We start from the raw sequence: 24402 nt of genomic DNA, 5'->3' as shown, positions 1-24402 counted from the left end.
GACCTATAATGAAGTATCAACCTAATAGTGATAGGTTCCATCTACAGAAGACTGATGACTACAGATTAACTTAATACTTCGTTTTGAGAATAACATGTGAGAAATTGACATAATTTGTCAATTTAAGGTTAGACATGTTGTTTAACTCTCTGTTCTGATAATTTTGTTTCCGTGATTTAGTAGATTTTATTCAACTGACATCATGTTATACAAGTTTCTATTAATCTTCTTACATGTTAATTATGTACAATTATTTTGTTTACTCCACATAACTATTGTTTATTTTTATTTGTCTGGTTTTCTTATTTCTCCTTTCCATTCTGTTCCGATCTACACTGGGTTTGTGCTCTTTTGTTTTCTCCATACACTATGGGTGTGAATGGCTTGATTTTGCCCATCTTATACTACGTTTGCCTCTGTTTTTTGTTAACTGATTAAATGGTTTTTAATTAAAATAATCACATATATATATAATGTCTTCTGACTGATCAGTTAATAACGGTCATACTATGACGCTAAATAGAATGTTTTCAAAATGTTTACATAATCAACTAACTGGCACATTACCTAGTCATCCAAGATATCTATCAACAAGAACACATGTTTCATCAGTTAACAGTTGTTTATGTGTTACTAATGCTACTGAGTTACCAGGATGTAATGAACAGAATTCTTTCGCTAGTTGTTATCACCATAACAATGAAAGTATTTCGGAACCCGTTGTAAGCGTAAATTGTGGACAAAATTTCTTTACACCACAGTCGTTCGTTCAGAAAAAATTACTTGGTGAAGAAAATCATAGCAGACACTCACTTCATCTTAGTCCTTCCGAATCTAATGCAGAAAAGGTAATTGGGAATAAGGTTGATCATGATGACCATCTACCTTCTAACCATAGTTTGATTGTACAACAAACTTCATGTAGCCCAATCAATTCTTTAGTTTCTCCTTCTGCTGACAATAGATCTCCACCACCGCCAATTCAGCCAAAACCTGTTCATTTAAAACATCATCAAGCAATAAGTCAATATCATTTCAATCGAAAAACAGCACCTCGAATGTCACGTCCATGTCCACCACCTCGAACTTGTAGTACATTAAGTTCTCATGGTTGTTTAGCAATGACATCTGGTGTCAGTATGCCATGTGATTTGAATATGCCCGATCCATCACCATCATCGTTAGATTGTAAAATTTCTTTTTGTGAGGATGATAATTATTATGAAGGTAATTGCTCTGCCAAGTGATTAAAACTTTTTTCCTATACTTTTTAATAGGATTAATCATGCGAATTCTTCACCCTTAGTTACTACATTTCTCGTAATTTGCCTAACTCTTCATTTTATACTTTCATTTAACTGACTATCTTGTCATTCTTTTCACCAATTACACATTGAAATTTGTTTGATTCGCTTCGCTCATACACTTGTTTGCACGCCTTTTTTTCAATGATAAAATATACAGTTCACTCATGTTTCTTAGGTTTACTTTGTTCATTTGTTAACACTCATACTAAAATGAGGGGAATGGTGCTTTCTGAGTCTGAGCAATACAATATAATCTTGTCTTTGAAAATGAAAAAAACCTTTAACTTCTACATATATCTGTACATGCTATGTAGTTGTACATTTAATAATAATTCAGCTAAGTTCTCCTTGCTTTCCTGTTAGCACTGTTCAATGTTGATTTTCTTTTTCACTTGTATCAAAACTAATGCATAAATGTATTGCGTCCTTTATTGAGTATTTATTTTTCATCAGAAGGGGTTTTTGTGGAGATTTAATATTTTCATAGTTGAAAGCGTGAGTCAATTGAAGCTAGACCACCAGGGAAAACTTGGAAGCATTGGACGGCGTTTCGTCCTATTGTGGGACTCCCCAGCAGTGCGCATATACGAACCCGCTCTCGCGAGATTCGAACCCAGGACCTACCAGTCTCAAGCCAGAGCACTTCACCGAGAGACAACAGATCCGGACACATACGGATGTCTACAGTTCAACTCCAATCGATTCATGATAACGATCAACAACACTCACATGTCTTGTGCTACCTAGAGAAAGACAAACGTGACGACCTACATCGCTCAACTAATGTGAGCATAACGCCCACTCCTACTCTCAATACAGACAAATCTATATACATCTTTCTTCATCAATACTTCAAATTTTCGTTAATACTGTAGTATCCTTTGTACCCTTCCAGCCTTTTCCAAATAACATTTCCGAATATCATATATAGCGCCATATTCACCAAATTGACGCTTACGTAAAACAATATCAAATCAAAGTCTCTATACTACCAACAAAAACTTTTTTCCCTAAATTTGGCTCTTATATTGGAGAAAACAACGCTTTGTAACTCTTCCCAATAATACGGATGCCTATCTCTTTCATAACCCTCACCAAATTAATTCTTTTGTATTTCCTAACATTAAAATATCCTTAAACTAACCACCAATGTTCTTTATCATATTATATCATAAGATTTATTATACTCAAAAAATATATGTGGGGGTAAATTTGTATACTAGTAGGTACTTTCATTTTACTGTAATCTTGTTTTTGTCTAAATTATTCTTAAAAGACTAATAAATCAGATAATGAATATATAGCTTTTTTTTGTCTTTACGAAAAACAGATATAATAGCTTCTCTACATATTTTTTAAACATACATGTTGTCAAATTCACTTGGTGTTGTTTGTTTGAATCTTCCTATTGATGTTTAGGACTGCAATTGATCAGTCTCTTATTGGCATATGTGCATACTGCGCGTATTGTCTCGATATTGCCTTAATTCAAAAACCAATAAGAGTGAACATCAACTCTGAGATGCAAGTACATCCAACTGACGAGTCCTAAATAGAACGAAACGCGCGTCGTGGATTCCACTGCTAGCCACTATTCGTCTTTGCTTACTATCCATGTTGTCATTTTCAATAGTTCAAAGTAATTGTTATGTTAAAGAATGTTTATAAGCAACAAAATTGATTACAGTGCATTTTTTTTGTTGAGTATTTGAAATGATTATATCACAAACTTACATAATATGATGAATAGATAGTATTTCTTGTAAAGCCTAGGATTTCTAAGCCTAAAATTCTTACACTAGGCATAATACTATCCAGCTTTTAAGTCAAATTACGAAAGTGTACTTTTTACAAATCGACTTAGTTCTTAGATTTGCTTGCTGTTGATTGTCATGAGTAGAAATAACATCATCATTATGTTCCGATATTTCTATTGTATAATCACGCAAATTATGGATTAGAATCCTAAGAAGTACATCTGATCACTTCGCTGGCCTTTTACTATTCCGATTCAAAAGTTGGGCAATGTTGCCATAGGCGTGGTCTATTGATCCTACATGGATTTAGCAATCATCTGAATACTGTTCAAGACGTTACAGAACGTAGAACTCATTCTCAATCATGAACAGTATAAACGTTAATGGTTGATGTACATGTTGTTAACTTACATTATTCTATTCCAACTTTTTTGGATCTAATAGCTTTTAGCCGAATGAAGAAGGGATTCGTATTGTTTATTATTAGCCAACAATATTATACGATATAAAGTGGTAAAATTGCTTTAACAAATTCTTTGCGTTTAGAGAAATATCTTGACTGTGGATAAACTCCACTCTCGTTCATAATTTTGACCTTTCACCTGACAACCAACCAAAACGATGCGGAAACTATTATTTGCACTATCGTAATCCATGATGGAGGGTGTGTTTTAGTATTTGTCTTTTTTGTTGGCTTAAATGAAAAATGTAAAGTTTTCTGCGCCGAAAATACCACTTCATCATGCTACGGACGTATCAAGTTTCAGTCAGTCCGTCATGATGGAAGGAAAATTACAACGTAGGAAAAGCCATATATCCAACTAATTCTATATTGTAAATTATTCCAAAATTTCTACAACTGAGTGACATAGTCGTAATCACCGACTACGATATACTTAAATGACTTGACTACGTGAAGTTTATCACCGGCTAAAATCTATTGGTTGATGGTGAATTGCTATTTCGCATCTCTTTTCATTTTCTATTGTACTTCCCTGCAAAATAGCTAATAAAGCTCTGGTTTATCCTGTCCTCAACACAATTTTCTGAGTTTTCAGCGATAGGTTAGTTCTGTGTGTGTATGTTTGTATTGCTCTGGTTCATTTGATTCTCCTTCCACTTATTATTGTTGCTGTGGCTTATTACACTTTACTCTGAAAAATAATTTCTTAGAAATGTAATTTTATAGAGGTGATCAGCTGTTAATTATTGGAAAACAATTATACCAGAGATAATGATAATAAGTGGGTAAGTATATTTTGTAGATCTGCACACAGACAACATATGTATTTAAAATTTACTTGACTAAAGGATTTCATCTTGGAGATTGTTATCGTAATGGTTACATGGAATAATGTATGCTCTACAGTTTTTGATTTGAATAAATAATCATGATTTATTTTGATTTCCGACTATATTTTATTGGTGTAAAATGTCTCACGAATTTCATCCCACCTCTGGAATATATATGTATGTATATCTTTATTGATTGGTGGCAACATAGACTACTTTAGTTTTGTAGTATATAGAGTTTCAAATGTTTTAAGATCGAAATTTTCATCACTGTGTGAATATATCAAAATTAATGACAAAATCAGTAATAATCTAGTCAGGATATGACACAGTAATCCGTCATTTTTGTAAGACTCTGTTTCTTATTAAGTAATGATTCTATTGAGCGTTTTGAGCCTTATCCCGGTTTCTGAAAACATATTTGAGAAATTCTTGAGGACTTCTAATAGTGTAATAGCATATGTAGTATTGTATATAATTGTTAAGTATACAAGGGAATATATAGATGAACTAGGCTACCGAGATTTTCGGGAGAACTTGGAAAAACTTTCAGAATACTTCTGCATTGTTTTGGGCGATATACATATACCCTACCCATTGAACTGACATATATATCACAAATATCTTATACTCTTCATTTTTCTGTTTTTTCTTAAAATGTAATAACTTCTTTGTTCTTAATATGTTACACAAACATTAGTCAAATACATTACACAATGTTCTTGGTTTGTTGTTTTCACACTTTTATATTTTACATATGCTTATTAAATTTTGATGATTCATTTACAACATTCACGTAATCACACTGGCGACTCCGTTCAGACAATATGTGTTCGTCGTTTTTATTGTTTTTGTTGTTGTTATCGGTTCATTCCACACATTCTTTCATATTGATTCTTATGTTTAGCGTGTTTTGTCGTTTTATTTGTTTCGGTTATTCACTTTTTGTACTCTTCATTGTTATCGATAGTCAGCTTTAAGTTTCGATTGACATATTTCACTTCAAAGAGAAAAAATAATCCAGCAACGACAATGTTAAATGAACTACATTTCTATGGTTTAATACAGTATCGATTTGATAGTCATATTTTTTTTTCTTGAAAACTTGAAATTATGCATTAACATTTCTGTGATTGTCAACTTATCAGACATTAATGCAGTTATTCAGTCACTATTATATAGGCTCGTTGAAATTGACACTTTTACAATGATGAATTATGGCTTATATAGGACTAAATCGATCAATAATTCTCACTGCTACTGTTTATCTTGAATTGAAGTGTAAAAGTCGCGTTTGTTTATCTGTCTTGTTTACTGCATATCTTTTCCTCTTCTTTTTTTAAGACTTCTTTCTTTCTTTCAAACAATGATTCTTTCTCATGTTGTGTTTTTCTCTTCATGTTTACTGTGCTAAATTATGACAGTTTGATAGGTTGGTTTGTTTTCTCTTACCACAGGTTTTTTGAATTATTAGTCATTATTATTATTATTATTATTATTACTGAAATTTAAGATTCTTTTCGCTATTAATTATGGTTAGAAGAAGCCAATGTCTTTACCGTGACTTCATTGAATAGTCATAATGATACGTTTAATAATGTCCGGAGACGTGTTGGTATACTGTTAGGCAATTTATAAGCTATGTTTAAATCAGCATCCAACACCTCCCTGATGAATGAAATCTCTGAATGTTATCATTCACATCTAAATCAACAGTACACCAAGCATTTTAGGAGTAATAGGGTTACATCACTTACTGTACTACGACCAGACATTAACTTGATGACTGTAGTAAGCTAACGTATCGTGATTTTTTAATGATCATTTCAATTCGCTTATATTTTAACTAATCCATTGAATTGTTTGGTGATCGTGGTATATCGCGAATCGACTGAAGTTGAATATGTAAATTACTGGGTATTTCGGCTTAGTGGTCTATTAATGTCTAAAAGTCTTTGGTTCGGTTCTTAGTAAAGTTATGGATGCACACTACTGATGTGGAACCATTAACCGTAAGGAACCAGCTGTTCGAAACTCCATGGCTTTCACTGGTTACTTAGATAATGTCAGGTCGTGATAAAACTTCTAATTCACATTTTTCAATAACACATTTCTGTCATAATCTGAAATAATTTTCTTGTTTACGTGCAATAAATCGACAAATAAGAATCCTGTTTGTTTCCTGTACTGTAGTAGTAGTGTAGTGCGTGCTACTGATATTGAAAGATATAAGTAGTATGTATCCCCGATCTAAAGTGGAATGCCTAGTGGCAGAAGGTTGAGGAAATCGAGGAGAAGAGAACGAGAACGAAGAGTTGTTAGTATGGAAACCAAGAAACAACAAAGTATGAGACAATTGATGGATATTTTTCAAATAAAAGTATTAATGTATGGTTCTCAAATTTTACCAAGATATTCTATAATTCTGCATTAAAATACATTTGGTTGTCTCCCTTATGTTCTCGTTCACTATAGTAGTAACAGTAGTCATTACTACTATAGTGAACAGTAGTCGTCCCGACCGTTGCTGCTACCTTGACGTGGTGGTCGGGCTTGCCTATCGTGATGAACCAATCGAGCTATACTGGCTGGAACAATCGTTCCTCAAGGTCCTACCATGAGAGACAGGTCGGTTGAAGAGCGGTAAGACTAAAAGCAGCAAACCCAAGGTCCGAGGGCGAAGTCGTACTGCTGACTGTACAGAGGTGTGACAGCAGTAAGGTGTTTCCTTCAGACAACCAGCATAACAGCGATGCTGCCTTCCTACAAGGAGGGGTGGGGTTAGAAAAGGTCGACCCTAAAGATACACACCTTGCCTTATCCCACGGATATCCGTCTCCGGCGGTAATGTCCCAACAAGTACGGAGCTAACACAAAAATTACCCACAAAAAGGTCGTGTGTGACTGACCTCAAGCAGTTGTCCCTTGAGCACCGCGATCACGCTCCCAGGTCGTTAAGACCAACACTAATCCAACTTCCTTTCAAGTCCCTCAAGAAATACCCTTCTACTGTGTGGGCAACCGGAAAGTGACATTAACCCTCATACCCGTAACTGTACACGAGACCAAGTTGGTCACATTCAAATCCTTCCGACTGAACAGTAGTCCTAGTAAACATTATTTTTACATGTTCCATTGTCTACATGAATATCCGTCTATGGCTATTAACTTTTAAAAGCTGATTTATTCATTCCGTGTTTAATTGTAAAAATTTGATTTTATTGCTGATCAATCATATTAAATATAAGTAATTTTGGAATCTAGGGTCCTATTTAAAAAAATCGTTATTCCAAAGTACTTTGAATGTTACTTATAGTTGACTCATATCTTGAAATACAAATATTTCGCAGTTATAATACATTATTTAATTGTCTACTTGTGTTTTAATGTGGAATCTTGTACAGTTTTTCATTATCCCTGAATATGAATTACTATATTTAAGCTTTCTAATTTCTAGTCCAAAAATGTCTTTCGTTTTTACAGTTTCGAACTTGAATTTAATGTAATTAAATGTTAATTTAGCAAAATATTTGGAATTCGAACAGATACACTTTTAGAATAACACATAAAAGCAAACAATATTGTTTTACAATTAGATTTTTATCAGGTTTTACTCTAATATAATACATTAGTAGTATCTATATGTATCTACGAAAATTATTGAACCGATCCAAATAATTTATGAGTTGATTATAAGAATAAAACTCTTTAGATAACTATACATAATAAGTAAAAAAGTACAAATTGATGGTGAATTGACATAGACTATTAACAAATGTACATATAACCAAGTTGCTTAAGATGAACTGAAATAAGCTATTAGGATTGATTAATTATTTTTACACAGCACTTTTTTTCTGTTTAGAGCGGTACCGCAGTTTTAGTAGAAACACTCAATACTCAACTAGCATTGAGTCCCGAATTCGGAATTTATTTGTTAAATATTCAAATATAAAATTAAACGTTGTTTTTATAGCTTCACACTCTGAACTCGAACCCAAGACCTTTGGTCTCACGCGCGAACGTCTAATCTCTAAACCACTAAGCCGAAATCCAATGGTGTTAATGTTTAACTTCATTCGATCCATGTTCCTGCACAGCCCTTCACCCATTGTCTGAGGGGAATAACTGTCTCACGCCCGACACTAATTGAACTCCACTGGTCACGGTTTCTCATTAAAACTTCAGGTTTTCAATGGTAGTCTAGCTTAGATCGACTCGCGAAATAAACTGAAAATACTACAATCTCCACGAATCCCCATACTGATGAATATATGATACCCACTGATTTTGTATTATACAAACACATCTAACGTTATAAGCTAACTCATTAAAGTGTGTGTAATATTCACTGATAAGTACAAAACGTTTTTTGCATAATCCAATCTCAAATTTTCATGATTTTCCCCGAATTTGTTGTAAATTGATAATTTCATTTTTTTCTTTTTCTTCTTCACACTTAACTAACTACAATGAAACTTGCAATTGAATCCATGTAAAATGTAAAGAAATAAAGAATGAACTTAATTACAGAATACAATGAATTCATATTGTACTTTATTATTTTCTCTCTACAGTTAACACCTAAAAACTAATTAAGCCTAGTTATTTTGAAATTTTTTCAGGTATTTTTGAATTTGAGGGGTAAACATAAATTGTCCATCAATAATCTATAACTTATTTAAAAGGGAAATAAAGTTTGGGATTTAAAGTTTTAACAGAGTGTTTATAAAAACAAAATGATTGACTAAAGCTTAAAAATCATGTTATTCTTTCCTAATTATTGTGGTTTAATAGTAATATCTAAGTATAGAAGTGACCGAAACAGTATGCAATCAGTATTGTTTGTTTATGTAATTGGGAATATGTACTACTATTATTAATATTACTATTGTAAAGGAATAAGGACTTTACTAAGTGAGGAAGGAAGATTCATTCCAACAGTTGTTCGGTTAAAATGTACCCGCGCCTATTTTTTTTTGACACAATGTTATATTGGATTATAGAAATTTATAAAATGTCTATCTTCAGTGTAAAATTTTTCTTTTGTTTATGCGAATGTTACGCTTTTTTTTGTTCAATGATGAAAAAGTATTCAATTGTGATTGCATTATAAAAAAAATTATTCGAGCATCAATATCCAATAAAGTTGAATTCACTTATAAATTCATGACAATCGAAAGTAAAAAGACATTATGTATTACATTCCTTATTTTTCTTAAAAAAACCCCAGACTTAATTGATATCTGTTACTGAATCTTTCAAATAGAATCAACCCATTAAATATCGGATTCCTTAAGCAGGTAATTATATATCGTCTAATCTTCGAAATTTGACATCAACGTTTTTTAGTATGTCTTCTATGTATATATTACATTCTTCTCATGGATAAAGGTTCTGTTTACTTAAGGATTATTTGTTATTAACTCACTCACCTCCCTCTGATATATCTGTCATTAATCTTAATAAGGTTAGGGAAAAGAAAGTTGGGAATCTTTAATTAAAGAAATTTAAGTAGCCGATCTTTAATCTTCCTTCTTAATATGCTATTAAAATAATTTAGATATTTTCTTATAGACTGGATTACTCCACTACAGTAATACGACATCTATTTAGTATTCATTTTTGATTTCTGTTTTGTTGGTTTTACGGTGTTGAATGTTACGAAAAAAAAGGGTATCCTATGTGCAACATTAGTAATATTATTTTAATTCATCAATAGATTTAATTGTACATACACATGATTTGTGACTTTTTTCCCCATCTCTTTCGTTTACTATTAATAATCGATATAAGTAGATTTGTATCTCTATTCTCTGATTATATGCTGCTACGTATATGTATATCATAAGAAAACGATAATAACCTAAACCTAACAAATTTTTTTTGGAAAAAATTATTCTTATTTTCTCATTGTATTTGCATTCAAGTAGTTTTGTTTAGTCCACTCCAGTTTAGGCAAATGCATAGCTTCACAAATACTTACATAAAATAATCTATCTTCAAATGCACAATCTTATGCACGTATTTATAACGTTCTATATACAATATTCATCAACTCGTATTTCTATTGTTGCACCTTAATAGAGTATGGTCAGTCCTCGTAAAATAATCAATTACGCAGATAAAATCACCGTAGATAATCAGTTGATACTCCTGGTTGTTCTATTTTTATTTGTATTGCTTTGATAAACAATTGATTTCAGAACAACCACAGCTCTTCTTTATTTTCTCTAATTTAAATAGTACAGTAACATTTAAAGGTGTATCGTAAGAAAATAATGCTAACCTAGCACACTTTTTTTTTGCATTTTCCACATTTTCTCGGTGTATCGCGTGTGTGGGTGGGTGTTACATTTATATTATAAAATACACGGTGAAATTATTAATTACACATGTGTCTTTTCTATTTTGTTATCTAAGCTTTCAGTAATATCCTAGTGCTTTTTATCAAATTTTTTCATTAAATGTAACAAGCAAATTGCATACCATGTACATTCTTGTTTTCTTTTCTCTCTTTTCCTCTTCCATTTCCTTTGTTTGTTTGTTTTTTCAAAAAAACAACAAATCAATCATTTTAGGATCTAGTCGTGGTTCATCACTTACAATGGCTAGTTCAACAACAAACGATTCATTGCCTAGTTCAAATGGTAGTCCAGCGTTAACAAGTTATAACTCGAATCAAAATAGTACACAAAGATCATTTTCATCAAATTCGAATCCAATGTCCAGTAATGAACAACAAATATCAGAGGTTAGTTAAAGATTTTTCACTAATATTGTTGCTTTTTTTGTACAAAAAAAGTCGAGTAAAGTTTTGATGATTTTAGTAAGTAGATAACATTTCAAACGTGAAAATAATCCATTTTGAACTGGCTCAGAGGTTGATTATTCAAATATAGTACAATATTTAATTCACTGGTTTATATATGCATTTATAACCTTAGAGCCCCCTGGTGATGAAGTTATTGAAAACAATTATCTACTCAAATATTTATTATATCTAAATATTCTACAAAGAATATTAAATGATGGAAATTGATTCATTTGATAAACTACAAATCTATCGGTGAATAAATGAAGATTTGATAAATACTTCATATTATTTTTCCTAAATTTATTGAGCACTGAGTAGTGACCAATGTCATATATGTCCAGTCCTTCGAAGTTCTGATCGAATTCTATCGATCAAGTGGCAATATGGCTTAACATTCACTTCAGTCCTACAGGGGGGTTATCGCGGTTCGAATAGCACAGTGATAACGTTTCTGACTGTGAAACTGTGTGCTACGGGATTGAATCCGGCAGGGACCATCAGTTCTTTCAAGATTACAGCTATACCTTCCTGACGAGTATCAAATAACGTGAAGCCTAGGTCAAGTAGGGTATCCTGTCAACTGCCTTCCAAGCACCACCTTTTTATTTTTTCATATTTCAAAAAATTATGCACATATAAAACACTCAAACTCTGTTACTTGTGGATATCTAATCTTTTTTTACAGCTTGCAATGATTGTTTTACAACCTTAGGACTGATTTATGATCAGATCGTTTGCAATGTTTTTAATTTTTATTAATTTATAAATTATTATAACTGTTGTTTATTTTATGAAATGTCTGGGTGATTTAGAAATCCAGCACCCTACCTAGAAGTTATCTCTTTCTTTATGAAATACTAGGGGGTTGTTATCTTCACCAATTCTTAGTTAATTTTCAAATTATCTCGATCTAAATATTGTCTGTATTGTAATCTTTTCCGACCGAAGCTTCCAGTTCAGTCGCAGTATTTCCTGTTGACTTACTAATTTTGACTTATCGCAAACAATAAGAAAGAAACCTTATTTGTACTTGCCCACCAAGATAGATATCCACAAACTTGAATGGATTGATGCTTACCAATGAGAAATGCTACTGTTCAATGATTATTCTCTTTTAACAAGTAGATCTTGTGTATTGAATAACTACAGCTTAAACTAACAAGTTTTTTTTTCCAAATTCTAATTAAAGTCGCTGAATATTGTGTCCTTTTATTGAAAATACTTTAACTTTCTTAAGTCGTACCACATAGTTTTTTTTAAAGTAGTAACCCATTTGATGGAACAATGAAGATCGGTTCTAATTGAAAGTAGCACTTATAAACATATATTTCTCTTCAGTGCTTGTAATTTGTTAGTTCAAAACTGTAGTTTTTAGTGCGAATACCCTATTATATAATGATGTTAATGAGTATCTGTTATCTGAGGATAACTATCCTGCTTTCGATGTTCACTAGAAGTACAATATGTAGCATTTTTGTGCATTTCTCTGCTCATTTAGTGTGTCAGTATAATTCTCACTGGGGAATTCATTTTAATCATCTCAATCCATTTACATATATCTACGAACACTACACCATAGCGCATCCCTTCTTGCAAGATGAAAAAAGCAAAGAAAGTAAGGGTTAGTGCTCGAAATGAAATCCTCAAAAAAATTATGCTCGTATATCTAACATTCGCTTACTAAATGAATGGAAAAGCGCTAGATATTCGACTCATACAAGTTCACAGACATGTATCCTATCCCTATCTGCTTTATTATATTGACTTAAACTGGTTCATGAATAATGATACTACTAAACAGCGACTTCAATGTCGTTGAAATTCATAATTGACTCGGCTAAACGTTTATCCACTTCTCTCCAAAGCTGTTTGAGGACCATTATGTTCACATATGAAAGAAAAAATATGATGATCTATAAATTTTACTTAAATCTTTTTCCCTCATCAATCTAGTAATTAATTAGAACTTAAGCTATCGAATTGACTTTTTATGTAGTTATCATCAAATAACATTTATGCATACTGTCCATTTTCTGTAGGTTAACTAGAGAGTTATATTTGATTCCCCTCTAATGGATTTTATCATTTTTTTACGTTATGGCATCTTTTTTTAGAACAAATTACACTATGCAACTCCTGTGATCAAAAATCAATCTCAATGCTCTACTACTCCAGGTCAAGTGTTCAATCCGTTAAGACAGTCTACATTGGGTAGTAATCAAGTTTGTATGAATACTGTCTGTGAGACAACAGGTATTCCAAACGGAAATGTTCCAACTCCTCCTCCTCCTCCCCCTCCACCACCACCGCCTCCACCTCCTCTACCTATGTTTTCACCAGTATCGCCAAATAATTTGCCAACACTTCATCCATCACTAGAAGAAATAACTTGTCCAAAATCTTCTAGTAAGAATTTAATAGTTCTTAGTTACCTATGTGTGTGTGAATTTTTCTTTGGTTTAACTATTTAATCATATAGCCTGAACTAGATATAGTAATTTTTAAATCGAACTCAGTGCGTGTGTATTTAGGTCCAAAGAACGTTGTTAAACATTTTAGTATGAGAATACAAAAATTAATGACGTTGTAGTAAAGATAAAAATGTTTAATAATTTTAATCTAATAAGGTAACTCTCTGAATGTTAAGGTTAATGTTACTTTTACCCAGCTTTTCAAAATGTAAATATATAGATTAGGTTTCGAACTTACCATATATTGATTGATTTAAACAATAACCCGTCATTCTGTTGTCAATTATTTGTCACAATTAAAAAGAATCAAATGAGGTCAAAAAATAAAACCTGGGAATGGCAATAAACTCAAGATTTAGACGAACAAACAGAATGAATACAAATGCAATAATGTGATTGATTTTAGATCATTTCCTTCAATTGCTCCGACCATTATACCGGTTCTGATTAGAAGATTTGTACCTACCGTAGCGTAGTCAAACAGCTTATTTGCTCCAACCAAGGTAAATAAGCCATTTGGCTACGCCTTTACTGTATGATCGACAGTTTAAGAGACTCCTTTAAAAGACTTATGTGTAGAAAGATAAATTCAACAGAATTTCGGACAATAACCTTGTTCTTATTGAGTATTGAATACATTCACTACTGAAATGACTGATAAGAAGTGCTATAATGTTATGAGATTCCAGAATTGTTAGTCGGTCGTTCAGAAGATTAGAACAAAAAACAATTTAAAAAGAATTCCTCAGTATAGCTACAGTCTGCTAGGTCGCGCATAACACAGAGAATGAAAACAAACTAAAAAAAATAACGTTGTTAGGAAAGAGAAAGTTTTGATCACTGTATTTACCAAAGTGAGACGTTTTGAGGTTCGATGGTACACTCGTAACTTACTGTAATTTTATAAGAAATTTCAAAAAATGCATCAGACTTAAAGCTAAGCTAAATTACCTAGTCCAGTATTTCGACGGAGACGTAAAGACTGCTACTCTCCAATATAACTTGCTATAACCGGAAATAGGTTATCGTAAAGCACTGGAGCTTTTGGAGAAACATTTTGAAAAATAGCATGTTGTAGGATGTACGTTCATTGATAATTTGTCATAATTTACTAATATAAGGGAACATACGGATCACTGAACGAAATGATCTCCAGAAATCCATGTATGCTGACTGACGCTCAAACAGATGAATTTGGTTACTAATCTGAACTGTTCTGGGACTATTGAGACCATGGTTTTGAAATCATTGCATGTTTAGTGAGTGTTGGTAAATTTAGTTTACGAGATTATTGAAGGAGGTTGAAAGCCTTCGTTGAGCGATCTTATTGATGTTGTAAGGGAACAATCTGAAACTGCTAATACCAGATATGAGCTACTTTTCAACGGAAGTAGTACTACTGATAGTAGAGATTCTGATGTAAAGGAGAAGTCTATTCCAGGTTATAGTACACCAAGAGAATCTTATACAAGTACTAGTAAAGGTAATTTCACCGCACATGACGGATATGGCTAAAGTGGTTTATCTTGCTTAATATACTCTGGAAATCATTTTCTTGATCAATGCCAGAAGTTTGAAGATAAAGTTGTTAGCAAAAAGAAACAATTCGCTCTTGAACATAAGTTGTATAATGTTCGTTTGAAGGCGAACCGCCTAGTCGGGAGTTTTCATACACCAAGGACGTACTCGGTCGAGGGATGCGTTTGACAGCACCGTAATCTACTCCACTGGAAGCAGGAAGTACGCATGGATGCCATTGATTTTATTCATGTTAATACTTCTTGTTATGAAGGTACAGAGGAATATAAAAAGCACGAGAATTTATACTCAGGAAGAAGTTGCTCTAGTCATATTTTCGAAACACAGAAAAAGGTTTATTCAGACCTTTGTCTTCTTGGATAGTGGGAAGATATTTCTCTCATTGTAGATAATCCAGTTAACGAGCTTGGCTTAGACGGAAGACTTAGCCAGTACCCCTGAAGTTTGGATAACCAGCCGTCATTGTCATGCAAAAAAGTTTACATCGAAATTCATTTGCTAGACTTTTTGTCGTCTATTGTTAACGAAAAAGTACTGATTGTATGCAAAACTGTGCTGAAGGCACATCAGACAACATCTTGGTTTCACTTAAAGAATGAAAGCTTTTCAGTAGTAGAAGATGCAAATCTCAATTTCTTAATTGGATGTAACGCATCAGTCGCATACAATGCGAAACAGATAACGTTTGTTTTGAAATATTGTACTATAGAAGTATACTAATTTTGCAACACTTCTTATTGTATCGAAGTGAAAAATAAAGAATACCACTTATCGATTATACAACCTGAACTTAAAAAAATGTTAATATCACTACTAACTATCCATCCATGTAGTAAATCTCCTCAAACACTTAAAAAAGATTGATAATTGTCTGTTTTCGTCGTGTAATTTTACTTATTTTTAGTATATTCACGTATGATTAGTTTATTAACTTCGTAAACCTGTACAACTTCAATGTAAACGGATAGTCATTCATCATATACGTCTACGTCACTTTTCACTATTTTCTACTATCAACTAGTTTGTTCTATGGATTTTGTAGATTCAGCTAAAAAAAATTTCTTTCCTGTTCAGACATTTAAATGTAATGCATCAATAACTACTTCTTTTTTCTAGGTTGGAAAAAATAAGAGGAATTATAGACCATTCATAATTACATAATTTTCATCATACAGACATACAGACATAATCAGGTAGCGTTCATTCCCCTGTCAGCCGTTGATGGCACCATACATTCAATATTTCTTCATAAATATTAACTTAACAATATTTTCTTGTGACGATTCAACACTATCACCTGTTTTTAAAATAAAAGGTGACTTTATCTAGTTCTTGCAATCATAACTTGTTCTTGATTTCACTCATTTGAACAATGTTACTTCAAGTTAGTCAAATCCAAATTATAATTGTCACACTATATTATGGGTAAAATAAAGTTGAGAAAAGACTGATATATATGCCATCTGTAAATCATTTAAGTTGAACATAAGACTTGTTTAAAATTCTTGTTTGGATATTGTAATAATTTCGAATTTTCAAGGTAGTTACAAATTAACACTAAGAATCTAGATATTCCTAGAACTATTCACGAGTTTTCAGTGTGTATGATATTCTTTTTTATAAATTAACTATCAATCATTAAAACTACATTTCTCTCTCCCTCTCAATTTCTGTTCAATTTTTTTTTCTAAGATTACGATGAAAATTTGGCAACTGATTTGGTCTCCGTAGAAACTGCCAATCTTATGTCTGAATTATCTTCACAATTGCAACAACTTGCTGCACGATCGAACGATGTAAACTTTTCTCAATCAACTTATAAAAGTAGGGATATATTTCACAAGGAACCCATAAAACACGATGACTTCGATCTACCTCCACCACCTCCACCTTCTATGTTTACAGAACAATATTGCAGTGATGTAGTGAAATCAGAATGTTCTCCGATTCAAACTACGAATATTAATTGTAATTCCACTACTAGTATTATTGTTAATGATAATAATAATAATAATACTGATGAAGTGTCTGATGATGATTCCAACAAAAATTTATCACCATTTTTATTGGCGTTAAAACAAAGTGTGAAACAACGAGCTGACCGTTTAGCTGCTGGAAATTCAACAAATAATCGAACATGAAGTGATGCTACATATTTTGATGATGACCATCCCAATGCACTAGCATTTTTTGTAATACTTGCTAGGAATTAATCTTTGAAAGGTAGTGGAGACTTTCACATTTAGGAATCTGTGTATAAATGTGATGGTGTTGAACCATAAACATTCTCACTTGCTTTCTGGTAAAATCTATCGATAACGTTCGATATTTATCCTTTCCTCATTATTTTTATCATTATTATGCTCATCGTCATCACAATAATCATAATCATCAGTACACGTATTTATTTTTATTGACATAACGAAAGAATATACAGCCACGGCAAGAAGCAGACGTCTTATATGCTTTCTATTTTTTTCTTATTATTGTTGTGGTTAGTATTAGTTTTCATCTTTATCACCCTCTGCCGTTTCCATTTTCGCCTAACTCATCTTTTCCCCTATATATGTAAATATAAATGTTAAATTATTATTTTGTATGACGTCATCATATTACTAATTCTGTTTAGTAATGTTTCGCGGATATTTCACATACACCTAGTAGCTATACTCCAATATTATAAACCGATGTCAGGCTTTTTTAAGAAGAAAATCCGGTACTTGTATCGTTACTAGTAACATAGCATTGCTTCCGTATGTTTGTTTTTACGAACTCTTCCCTTTTACCAATGATATGGAGGAAGTGTTTTTTCGGAAAAGAAAACCGGTCAATATCAAATACGTCTTACTGATTAACTAGTTGACTAACTGTCTAGTTTAACAAATAACCTAACAATCTAGAATCTTGTTAGACAGATTTCTGGACAAAGACAGACACATTCAGACATATACACATTCATGTACATTTTCAAATTCATCTGTTCGTATTATCTATTGTTAATAATCCATTGGAATTTTCTACGCGTTCAAATTTCAAGGAAAGATCTGTTATTATCATTACTGGCGCTATTTCTTGTGTTTATTCACATGTCTTTTTTTAGATTATTTTGTGTTTACATTTTGTTTCAACAGTGAAATGTTTGTTGATGACCGACAACGTAGGGAATTTTGTACGCCTTTTCTTTGAACACAATAAATCAACCAGAAACAAATGTTTTCAGATAAATTTAAGTTCTTATTGTTACTACTACTATTACTACTAGTTTTAACGTTAGAATTATTATTATTATTATCATACTTTGGAGTGTCGAGAATCTTGTCCATAGAGTATATGCTGTTAAAAACGTGTTCTGGTGTCATTGCTATATTGTTTCGTTGTCTTCATTTGTGTCACTGAATGTGATTCAGCCATATATGTGTATGATTTACTATCACACCGTGTTCCACCCCTACGTCTGTCTTGCTGTCGAACTGTGTGGTGTATATCTGTAGTTGTCTCTATACTAGTTTCCTCTTAGGTTTATTGATAAATTATATTTTATCAAAATTATAGAAATTTGTTACTGTTGTCTTCTCTATTTCATTCTCTTAAAAATTCTGTATTACAGTGTATCATTTCCTTGTTTATCACTTTGTGAGATCACATTTTTCATTCTATAATAAAATTGTATTTGGTAATTGTAGATGGGAAACAAAAAGGAATGATTGAAAGATTCAAGTGAAAAGTGAGGCTCTCTCATATACTCTGTTCATTAATGACTCATTGTACTCTAATTACATGTTCTATGCAGATAATATTCATACACACACTACTTGATAATATGTTTTTTTTATATACAAAATGTGTTAATGTCCACAAATTGCATTTTATTTATTTAACTTTACTATATACATATTACAGAAAGAACAAGGAAATATTGTGTAAATTGTTGGAGATTGTTTTCTTTTCTTTGAAATTACCTGTCTGCATGTCTATTTTTGTTGTTGGGCTTTTATTATGGAATAACATAATAACAGCAGGGTTAATCAATCACGTGTACTGAAGGTAAAATTTGGTGACGTAATCTATGTGTTTTCTAATTAAAACAGACAATAATGGTGAATTTTGTATCGCTTCAACTTCAATTCGCTTTAGTTGATAGGCTAGTTATGTCTCTACTGCATTTGTCAGTAGTTACAATGTATTGACGTACCCAAGTTATGTTTATATTTCATAGATTAAGGGTAGATTGTAAACGTAAATACAGTGATTTATTCAGATGACAGGTTTAGTCAGTAAAGGAAAACACAATCAGTTGCAACACATAAACTGAACTAACGAAGTGTTGGAAATACTTCTTCCCACTTTATAAATTATATAAACACATTTTTGTTGTCGACAATATGGCGATCGGTTGCCGTACCTATACGCTTGGTCGGGATTTGTTATATCCCAATTATATAGCACACTGAATTTTATCTCAGTATATTTAAAAAGTCTTGTTACACATTTGAATGGAAGGTAGTGTGTTCTAACCGGTTGGAAGTTGTCCTTTTACTTCCCTAGTCACCATTGGTTCTCCAATCGACATCGAAATTTGTAATCTTAGTTAATTAAGACTATTGCAACATTTGACAGACAGACAGCTCGTAAATTTATCTGATGATCTGTTTCAATTTTCTTTATGAAAGACAATTAACGTACTATCATTTGAACTTCAATACACTGAGAGAAAAACTGTACTTAAATATAAACAAAGTAGTTTGTTCTTATTAGTCTACTGATGTTCCTTAATAGTAATATTATCTTCTATTACATTTATCACAAGAAGTTATCTTTGGCGATTTTACTTTCTAATAACTTGTTTATACCATCGTATTGTCTACCACAAAATTCTTAAATAGAAACGAAACTACTGAAAAATTCACGAAATATACAGATTTCTGCTTGATTACATCTGTCTTAGTCAATACGGTTTCAGTGTCCAGAAATTAACTATCATAGTCATTTTAATGGTTAACAATATTTTTAACTTATTCGATCTTATTTGTTTATTTCTTTCAAATTTATCCATCATAATCAATTATAACAATAGGAAATCACAAAAATACTTGTGTAAAATCGTATATCTGAAAATATACTGGCGCTTTTGCTGCGTATACTTGCTTACTTACTTACGCCTGTCACCCCCAATGGAGCATAGGCTGCCGACCCGCATTCTCCAACCCACTTTGTCCTGGGCCTCCCTATCTCCTTTGACCTTGAGGACACCAAGTGAGAGCTTGTCTCGTGACGCAGTTGGCTGCTTTCCTCAGTGCGTGCATTATCGACTTCCATTACTTCTGATTTCTTCCTCCGCTGAAATCTGGTTTGTTGTCTCCCACAGTAGAATGTAACTGATAGTGTTTGGCCGATGGATCTGAAGTATCTTGCGTAAACAACTGTTAATAAACACCTGTATCTTCTGGACGATGGCTTTCGTAGTTCTCCAAGTTTCCGCCCCATACAGTAGAACTGTCTTGACATTTGTATTGAAAATTCTGACTTTGGTTGTAGTTGACAGTTGTTTTGATTTCCGTATGCTCTTCAGTTGTAGATATGCTGCTCTTGCTTTGCCGATCTGCATCTGATCCACCGTGTTCATCAATGATGCTTCCCAGATATGTGAAGGCTTTTACATCCTCCAAAGCTTCTCCGTCAAGTGTGATTCGATTGATGCATGTTGTATTGTATAGGAGAATCTTGCTTTTCCGTTTGTGTATGTTGAGACCTACTGCTGCTGTGTATAACCATTTATAATTTCACAACTTCAAAACAATTGATGTTAGGCTTCATTAATTCAGTATATTATTATTTCATCACTCATTTCTTGTCATTATGAGAGTATTTCTTGTAAAATTAATTATTTAAGTGCTACGACTAGATTCTAAATGATTGATGTTGTTGTTATACTATTTTACGAAACTGGATACTTCAGAATATTCCAGTAAGGCAAAGGTCCAACAAGAATAAAGTTGAACTTGTTCACCGTCGGATTGCAGTTTAATAGTTCAGAAGTTAAGACTCCGCACACCAGATCAATGTTCTTGGGTTAATGTGGTTGATGCGCTCTGCTGAGAAATCCAATAGTGTGACAAACGATGACTTTGGCAGGAGAAAATCAGTACTATGCGAAATTTCAGACTGAATCCGTAAAATATAAAAACAATGCGCTAAATGTACCATTTGCACATCTTTCTTGAATTTTCCCCCACAAACTCATCGTTCTTCCATTCCTGTTATTACTTCAATTGTTCTCTGTTTTAATCCCTCTTCTACCAGTGAGAATTCAACTTCTAATTTCCGCCACATACTACTTACATCGGTCCGTTTAAATAGTGCACGCCACAATAATTGGACGAAACAGAAATCCAGTGCTTTCAGGTTTTCAGTTGTTACCTAACTTCAACTGATTCATGTTTTCAATGAAATAATGTGATATAGTTTGAATTTTTTCTCTGAGTTGCATTCCGTCTCCAGATGCCTGATGAACTAGACGAGTGTAGGGGCATCATGTGACTGTGCTCATATACCATTCCACGGCAAAGCATTAGGTGAAAGATTTGAAACAAAGCTTGATACTGGTGGAAGTTGGTCAGAGTCGTAGCCTACATGTCCTTTTCTAGATAGGAAAGAAGTTTGTATATAAAGGTATACTTTTTGTGTATAATGTAATTTCGTTTGCCAGTTAGAATTTCTTACTCAATCTTATTTGCACAATGGGATCATTATACTGCGGGATGTATATTTTGTAACCGAATCAAACCACAGTAATACCATTTATAAACATATTTATTTATGTAACATACTGCGAGACCTGTACATTATAATAGTAATAAAAAGACAATACAGTGTTTTTCTTAAAAAGTACACTCAATCTATCATGAAATCAAGATCCAAGTGAGGTGTTTGTTCCATTCATTTTAAAAATGAACAATATTTGAGCGAACAATTGTTTTCAATAACTTCATCATCAGGCTCTACAGTTATAAGTCCATAATTATAATATTTTACAAAGTCCAAAATGAGGCATGTATTAATGAATTTGACAATGTTATATGTTAAAAATGGTAAACGTTTGCATCTGTTACGACATATATATACTTTAAAATTGTGTTATTTGTAAATTAGAAAGGTCATTTAATAAAGGTCAAAGTGATTTGTAATCAAGTGTCTAGTCACAATCAGTATTAATAGTAATTTCGAAAAAATGAAAATGCAAAAAATTGTGTGAATAAAGTGCATAGTAGGAGAATTTCATCTTGTCAAGTGAGATAATAATGATAAATAGTAATAGTAATAATAATAAGATTGTTGTGTGAATATAATATGTAATAAAAGGGGATGTTATCAAGATAATTACGATAAAGGAATTGGGAATGATGGATGTGAAGATTAAGATAGAGGTGATCAACAAAGAAAAAAAAAAAAAGGGGGGGGGAGGTTTATAATATTTAGTTTAGGAAACCGGTGATCCAGTCGTAGGCCAAGGTAAACATAGTGGCTGGATATACTTTTTTTGGATGCATAAATTTGGTTTTCTAGAGTTGATCCAGATGGCTTCGGCTATGTAAAGTAATCGTAATCTAGCTCTTTGAGGTAGAGTTTTCGGAACTTGATATAAAACAGAGAAGGCTTCTTCTATTTTGATATGATGTTCACTGTCTACCAAGTGAGAAAGGATGGCGCTGTTAATGGATTTAGTGACTCCTTTTCCCAACCATGCTGGTACATGTTCACGAATACGCAAGGATAAAGCCCTCTGAGTACGGCCTATGTAACTAGCTCCACAGGAGCAGTTGAATTGGTATACACACATGGAAGAGCCCATCTTCGGTAACTTATCCTTGATTAATTGTGTGAGTACTGGTTTAGTTGAGAAAGTGACGTGTAGCTTAGCGGCGTAAAACGTCCTTTCAACCGATCTTTTCAGTCGGCGTGTTAGAATATCACTCGCTATGTCACCTTTGAAGTCCAGTTTCAAATACAAGGTTTTTTTACTCACTGTTTCACAATTTCTTCTTATTTTAACAGTACTTTCTACTAGGTATTTCTTAACGAACTTATCCGGGTAGCCATTCCTTCGCAATGTATTTTTCAGTATATCTATTTCACTCTCAACAGTGTCCTCAGAACATAATAGCTTGATTCTGTGACTGAGACATTTAACCAAATTTATTTTATACTGAAGAGGAGTGAAGCTTTGGAAATGGGTATACTGACCCGTCCATGTATTCTTTCTAAATGTATTTCGTTTGATGGAACCATCTCTCCTTCTAGAAAGTAGGACGTCGAGGAAAGCTATACTATTGTCTTTCTCTTCTTCGCTGGTGAATTGAATAGCTGGGTGGACGTTATTGAAAAAGTCTAACATCTCCTGTTTGTCAACCATTTCGTCGCATACGATTAGTGTGTCATCTATGTATCTACAGTAGTAGTCTAGCTCACTTAAGGTGTCTTTTAACGGTCCATTTTCCAGTTTGGCCAGAAAAATGTCAGCAAGGATCGGGCCTAGTGGTGATCCCATTCATTTTAATTTATCCTTCTTGGTAAATATGAATAATTGATTCGAAGAATACTAAACAGATAAACATCACTGAGCCGGGATCCAACGGTTTTAACGTCTAACTCCAATCAATTAATGGTATTGTGCAACCATGTTCCGTTGCCTGCTATGGATAATTTTCACATCAGATATGATTGAACTCCAATGGTCACGGCTTCACATTGGAACTCCAGGGATTTCATTTTGAAACTAGTTATTAGCAAGCGCATGATTATTATCAATATGGCGTTTTGCGGAGATTGTAGAAATTTTGTACTCTGAAACATAATTTTCACGAAACTCCGCTTGATGACTGTTTATTAGTAAATATCTTTCTGCGCTGTATTTGCAAATGCAGTTGATATCATGACATTATCTAAGAGTTATTAACGATAAGTTCACTCCGTTAGAATTCAAACTGATAGCAGCATACTTAAAACTTTCTAGATAACACAGTAACTATTTATTTTCAATATGTTCGTTTTAAGAAGAAAATTGTTTTCATAATCGGAGTATCAGAAAAATGATGTCTTCTTGAATGCTTCTAAAGAAGAAAACTAGGTAGTTTATATTCATAAGGTGTTTTAATCACTGATCCAACTGAAATCAAAGACCGAAGGTCCTGCGTACAGGGTCGTGGATGAGCACTCTTGAG

The 24402-nt window shown here is 32.8% G+C and overlaps 1 protein-coding gene across 1 annotated transcript in view; it reads left to right on the top strand.

Moving 5' to 3' along the window:
* The window catches only part of Smp_161120 (actin bundling/missing in metastasis-related), a gene marked incomplete at its 5' end in the record, with an annotated part of 41201 nt that extends 23377 nt beyond the window's left edge, over positions 1–17824 (top strand). The window contains 3 exons of the mRNA XM_018789982.1: positions 10939–11111; positions 13289–13427; positions 16877–17824. Of these exons, the coding sequence (XP_018655371.1) occupies positions 10939–11111; positions 13289–13427; positions 16877–17325 (761 nt within the window). The 3' untranslated portion in view covers positions 17326–17824. The remainder of the gene's footprint in view (positions 1–10938; positions 11112–13288; positions 13428–16876) is intronic.
* Between the last annotated feature and the right edge of the window lie 6578 nt (positions 17825–24402).

This window comes from Schistosoma mansoni, chromosome W, assembly GCF_000237925.1.
Source record: "Schistosoma mansoni strain Puerto Rico chromosome W, complete genome".
In the NCBI taxonomy this organism is placed as follows: Eukaryota; Metazoa; Platyhelminthes; class Trematoda; order Strigeidida; family Schistosomatidae; genus Schistosoma; species Schistosoma mansoni.
Note: the sequence above shows the minus strand (reverse complement) of the source record. Positions and strands in the feature narration are given on the sequence as shown.